The following is a 6791-nucleotide window of genomic DNA, read 5'->3' as shown; positions in this document are numbered from 1 at the left end:
TTTACAACATTTTTGATGCTTACATTACTAGACAATGACAATTAGGTAGCAGTATACCCCTAAATATTAACTCTAAAATAAATCGGGGACGTGCAATGTTTTTCAAGTGACAATATTTATACACTTTTAATAGAACGATATGATTTAATTTGCGCAAGATCTTGCGCGATATCACAATGGGTTTACACGTAGTAAGTGGAAAATTAAAGGAATTTCAGACAATTAAGGATATACGTTTCAAACAACTCCTTACGCTACGGATAACCTGCTTGTAACATTCAAATTTTAAAAGAAACATACATCACATTCATCCCAAAAACGTAAGACAAGTAAGGTAATTCAAATAACAGTCAGTTTTTGGTCACAAGCTTCTCTATACTTGTGAGTTTGGGCCGGGCATGTATCCCAGGTTCTTCCGTTGCAAGAAGAGGTGGATCTCCGAGAAACGAGGCCTGTCTGCTGCATTCCTTTTCCAACACTCTCCCATGAGGTCGTATATCTCCCTAGGGCAAGCCGTTGGTCGAGAAAGGTACCTCTGGCACCCATCGTTTTGGTACCAATGGTTACTGTTCTCCACGACTTGCTCGCTGGTCAACTCAGCGTACGGTTGCTGGGTGCAGAACATTAAAATCTCCCACAAGGCCACCGCGAAGGCCCATACGTCGCTTTTGGTGGTCTGTCTTCCCTAATAATTAAACAAAGACATTAATAATAACTGTATTAGTATTAACAGCAACTATAATTAAAAGTTATAAACGCAGTTATACTCGGAAAGGAACGAAAATGGCTGATTTATGGTAATTAAAATAAAAGAGGTCCAATATTTGAGCCTTGAGGAACACCAAGTAGAAAGTGCAAGGAAATTTACATGTAGATTGTATTAATCTGATGATGTTGTTAACATATTTTATTTGTGCAAATCAAGTTCTACTTTAGCCTGCAAAAAGTGTTACTGGTATTTTTTTTAATATATTATATCTAATTTTTACAAACGGTTACTAAAACTTAAAACAACATGAAAATCGCTAACTAAAAATGTAATTGTCATTAATAAATATGACAAATGACAGAGGCCTACGATATGAACTTTGCGGAACATTAAATTGAGAACCTAAGGATAATGTCGAATCGAATTGGAGGATTTAGGAAATTCATTATCTTACCAGAAGAAGCGCTTCCCATGACATCCATCTTATGGGCAGTCTTGCTTTAGTGTCGCTTATGTAGTAGTCGTTTTCATAACGTTCACAGTACATGGCGTGGTCCGAAACTTTAACTGTAAAGTTTTTGTCTATAACACAATTCCTAAAAATAAACAGGTAATATTAATTCACTATTAATTCTCAAAATTTCAACTAAAAACAGTAATGTGGGAGATAGATATACTATAGTCGTACATATAATATAATCATCATTGCTAAACATAAAAATAAGCCAAAAATCAAGAAGTTGTGTATTAGAAGAAGTGATATAATATCATTTTCATGATATAAGTCTTTCCGAAATCAGTTGAGCATGTATAAAAACGCCCAGCAATAAAATAGGGCGTCCGTAAAATAGTTTTCTGCTAAAGGTAAAAAATTATAATAATTTGTATATAATGTGTTGAAAATTTCTATTATATGTTCATTTGACCAACAACATATTTTAATTATTTATGTCCTCAAACAATTTTATTATATTGATGGTAAATTTCGTTTTGTTCCGTTTGAAAAGGTCTCCAAAATGCCATGTAATAATATTAGTAAACGAAATATGCCTCTTATTTCTCCCTTTCGCAATTGTAATATGAATGACTAATAGAAGGTGCCTATAATACATTAAAATTACTTGAATCACACCAAATCCCGCATTGCTGCACTGCACTGCTAGGCCATTTACCGAACCGAACCTGGTACATACTGCCAACCTCTTGGTTCTTCAATTGACATTGGAAAGACTTTAAGTTGTGTAGTGTTGGCAAAGATTTAAGTGTACAAATTAAGTTTATAACAAAACAAAGGAAACGAAACAACTTCCTTTGCATGTGGGGATGGAAATGAAGTGCACTAATTTTTTATATCTATTGAGTTTGACAGTCGCTGCTGTAACATGTATATCGACCCCACCTTGCGGCTAGGTCCCTGTGCACCAGGTCCAGAGACTCCAAATATTTCATCCCGGAGGCGATTTGGGTCGCTACGTAGATCAAACATCCATAGCTGTGGAGAAAAACGAAATATTAATTATAAGATTCCATCTACAAAGCGGAGTTGAAAAGAAAACCAAGCGAGAGTGAAAAATCACTGTTTTAAGTTTAATATAAAGCTAGATCCCTTAATGTGCGAAGTTTTATAGATATTAAATTGGAAAACTCTTTTGGGGCGCCGACATCAAAAGAGCAGAATTCTCCTTTGATGGCCATAACGTTGTGTTTCTATTTATTTTTGAGAGAGGAATGGATTTGCAGTTAGCTTAGCCGGAATTCATATTTGTGTTACAGAAAACCGTTTTAGTCAAAATTCTTTGCTGTACAAAAGATAAACAGTTAACAAAGAATAGGTTATAATATAAATAGTAATGGTAAGTTTCTTTTAATATATTTTTTTTTTAATCTGAGCTAAAGAACTAGAAACGATTACCGCAAAAACCCGCCCAGAACAAATAAAACAAACGCCCGGAAATTTCCGGAAATGAAAATATATATGCAATATTTCATCGGGAAACTGCAATTTATCGTCGTACTTTCCTTTTATACAAATGCGCCCCAGTTTATCAAAGCGCAACGGCATACAGTTTATGTGATAAAATAATAGCTCGCGCCGCGAACAAAAAGACTTCAAAGATATCAAATGGTCGATGTATAAAATATGAAGTTTTACTGGATATACAGTTCCGACCAGTTGGGACGCAGTTCAGCTTTTACTGTGCAGTATATATTTTTTATGAGAACTGATACGATTGTTGCTGCTATGTCACATGTATCATATTTACGACCGCCGCGATACACCAGATAAATTAAACTTCGCAGAAGCGGCAATAAAGGTATGTACACACCGACGCCAATAAGTTTGCATCTGAGACAGCTCCAGTTCCAATTCGCCGTGCCTACGTCTTGTTCGTTCTAGCCGAATGAGTTCTTTATAAATTTCTAGGTATAATATGTTACATAGACACACATAAATAATGAATAGCAAGGGCCCCAGGACAGTTCCTTGGATAACACTCACGTTTGACTAGTTCTAAGATTTTCGTTTATCTAATGAAATATATGATATATGCGACTTGTTATACAATTTATTGCATCCTTGTAAAGCTATACCGTGGATTTCGTATAATTACATTTTTAACCACTGAACTGTATTTACACGTATTTAAATGGGGGTGTAATGGAAACCTGCTTTAACAAGGGGGGGGGGGGGAGGGCAGAACGAGAATGGGATACAGGCTTTAACGGCGGCAATATTAACTGAGGAATAAATTTAAATTAAATCAGCACTTATTTAATTCCGCTTAAGCGCCGTATATACGTGTTCGATAAAAACAAAGTTTGCTCGTAAAACGGAAAACTTTAAAAGCCTAATTGGCGGAGCTTTTAAAATAGTTGTAGTTTTTTCTTTGTGTTTTATAGGCGAACTTTATATTAAATTCTAAAACTTGCTAACCCTAATTTAGAGCACCGCTGTATGGAAATAAAAACTCCCTGGCGGAAAGCCTGGATCGGGGTGTCGCGGGGGACGGCGGGGGTGGCGCGGAGGCGTTCCGGGGCCGAATATACAAAGTTTCCGAATTTAGATTATTGCATTAGTTTCATATGATTCTTATTTACCCGCGGCGCAAGGCCAGTTCCAAATTCCTCGCATTGTTTGGGGAGGCGCTTCGCGTATAAACTCGGCAAAAAAGTTACACGAGCAGAAAAATTTTCAAATTTTTTTGGTGATTTTTGAAAAGCCGTACATTCGTGAATAATGGCGACAAAAAAAAGAAGCATCTTGAAGCTTGAAGATTCTAGTTTTGAGCATAAATATCGACGCAATAAAAATAATGCAAATCATATATTAAAACGATATCTATCAACTTCGAGTTGCTGTACACTCAAACCATTTTTGACACAAACTACTAAAAAACTATTGTAAACACCACAGATAACAGGTAAACACTATCGCAACGATGATTGTAAAATCGATTTTCAGTATTTCGAGCCGCTGAGGTCACGTGACTCTCCACGCGTATTGCGAATGTACTACAACTTCTCGGAAACTATAAGTATTTTACATTTTTTTACGATATTGACTCCATTTCTCATGCCACATCTATTCCCAAATTTTTTTGGATAAGTTGTGAATCACCCTGTGTTTTAACTTAATAAGAAAAATTGCCATTATAATACAGATTATATCAGCATAACTTTATTGGTTTATTTCCCTCAGTGTAGAATAAATTGACGCATTAACATAACTATTAACGTTTAACCCATTATTAACACAGAAGCCTTCATTTATCTGCCGATTCAGAATTACTTAAGAAAAATTGCAATGAAGCGTAGCATCATTAAGTGTCCTTAAAAAGAGTTTTAAGAGTGAAGTCGGGAGTTGAGCAGTCACTTAAATGAAAGGGCGTACAATTGATTCTTTTTAACAATATTTTGTAGGCCGGTGTTATATTCTGACAACAGAGCGTACATTTATTTTTGATTTTCTTATGTTTTCTACGAGTATCACAACTCGTTTTTGACAATCTACATCTTTACAATCAAATTCAGAGTCCTGTATCAAAGACTTGTATAATAGAATATTTTTAGAATCACTATATATAGTTCATTATTCTACTGATTTTTTCCTATTTTCCCTTAAAATTAATGGCATTATGACTGTTTCATCCTGTATAAAAAATATCAGTTTTGTGCATCTTACCTAGCAGATGAAATTGGTTGAGCTGTACATGCTAAAATCGTCTGCTGTTTCCTTTCAAATATACAAAAGGTACGGTTTCCGCAAAAAAATCAGGAAATAATATTCCTTAAAATATTCACTGGAGTTCATTTCCATTGATCAAAGACTTGTTTTATAGCATTGTTATAAAATTTTACTATACAACGTAGGTTTACTTACTTCTTATGGCTTTCCAGGTTTTAAATTTTTAAGTATATTCTTTCTTCCTCGCGGTTTATTACAGAATTTAGATTTTACTTTTATTACAACCATTCGGGATAATGTTTCTTTTTGCTTTCTATTGCGTACACATAAAAATGGAGTAGTTGCTTAGCAACGGTGCAAGCTGTATATTTTCACTGTAGTAAGATACAACAATGACGTTTATATTCATCATTAATTTCGATCTATTTCGATTTATTTGTGTCATAATGAACGTCGTTTCCTTTATTTCGATACTTTACTTTCTGTGAAAGAATTTAGAAAATTAATGAATTAGTCTGTAAACTTAGAACGAACAACAAAAATCGACATCAATATCAGGGCGGGTCTTAGGGTTCTGGTAGCGGGTAGGTAGCCCCCACAGAGGTTAGCCCTAGAACAACAAGTGCAGGTTAAAGATTCATAAGTAAGGCTAAGGAAGTAAATGTGGATGATAAAAAATAGTAATTTCGAATCCACCGTAGAAATGAAATATTCTATCTGCTGCATTGTACACAAAACAGCCGACGCTCTCTGGATCTGTGATAATTTCCTGTGCGGGCTAAAACGAACGCTCCGCGAAACGTCGTCGTCCTTTCCCTTGCCAGTATTAAACATATCAGGGCGGAAATTACTCGACGTGATCCCATAATCCGTTCAGCGTTCGCGGCATCGAAATATAATTCCGAATGCTCTCTATTATATTTTGAATAATTTACACAGAAACTCATTTATATTTCCGGTAAACCCAAAAGGCAGCGCGTCGGGCATAACCGTTTCCATGTAATTCTCGATTGTTATTATTCAAAGTCCAAATGGAATACGAAAGGGGCTTACCGTTTTTCATGTATCGAAGTACGCGGAGCACGAGTAATGATTATAAATGGAACGGGATTTTTGAGAATGGAAATTAAAAAATACGCGTGTAGAGTTTTTCTAGTCGAACCTCGAACACTTGATTGTAAGTTAGACATTCTGTAGTGAATATTGAGGTATTGAGAAATCAAACTATGCTTAGTTCACGAACAAAATTATGTGGAGTCTAGTGTACATGTATTTTTGCTTCATTGTGAGTAAATTTAAAAGTGCTATCAGCAAACCCCTCTAAACAGAAATGAAAATAACAATTTCTTTAATTAATTGCATGTGTCTTTCTTGAAACATAGTCCAAACGAACGAATCCAGACAAGTCAGACAAATGTGCTTGTCTCCTCCAAGAAGGCGAAGAAGAAATAAGGACTGATTCATATTACATACTGCAAAACCTTCGTAACTGAAGTAAAGATCTGAAGGAAAATGAACAACAAAGGAAATGCAACTGTCGACCTGGTCACAACAGAGTGGAACCTACTACACAACTTGGTGCATAAGAAGCTCAAGAAAAATTCGATCAAGAAAGTTGAAGAAGAGTCCCCAACTTCATTGCCTTCGAATGCCACATGTCAAAAACCGTAGAAGTAGTTAAACAGTGGGGCTACCAACGCACTTCAAGGTCACTCCAGGCTGCCACCGGGCTGCCGCCATCCGGAGCTGGCACCAGGTCTCCAGCAGCAGCTCCAAGGTCACGCTGAAGAAGTGTCAGTGGGGTGCGGGGGTGGGGGATCTGGATTGCAGAAGAAGAAGCCGGGGTCCGTCATCGGCAATGACCAGGAGGTCGGCATCGAGGAGCGTGACGTCAGA

General features: G+C 36.4%; 1 protein-coding gene across 1 annotated transcript; it reads right to left on the bottom strand.

Annotated features, from left to right (window-relative positions):
• Positions 1-373: 373 nt before the first annotated feature.
• Positions 374-2201, bottom strand: LOC108917323 (discoidin domain-containing receptor 2-like; the record flags this gene model as incomplete). The annotated part of the gene is made up of 3 exons (XM_018723871.1): positions 374-685; positions 1164-1305; positions 2109-2201. Coding segments are annotated over 3 exons (547 nt in total), but the record flags the coding sequence as incomplete, so codon positions are not given.
• Positions 2202-6791: the final 4590 nt, after the last annotated feature.

The sequence above is a fragment of the Anoplophora glabripennis genome, unplaced genomic scaffold, assembly GCF_000390285.2.
Source record: "Anoplophora glabripennis isolate ALB-LARVAE unplaced genomic scaffold, Agla_2.0 scaffold4, whole genome shotgun sequence".
Classification (NCBI taxonomy): Eukaryota; Metazoa; Arthropoda; class Insecta; order Coleoptera; family Cerambycidae; genus Anoplophora; species Anoplophora glabripennis.
Note: the sequence above shows the minus strand (reverse complement) of the source record. Positions and strands in the feature narration are given on the sequence as shown.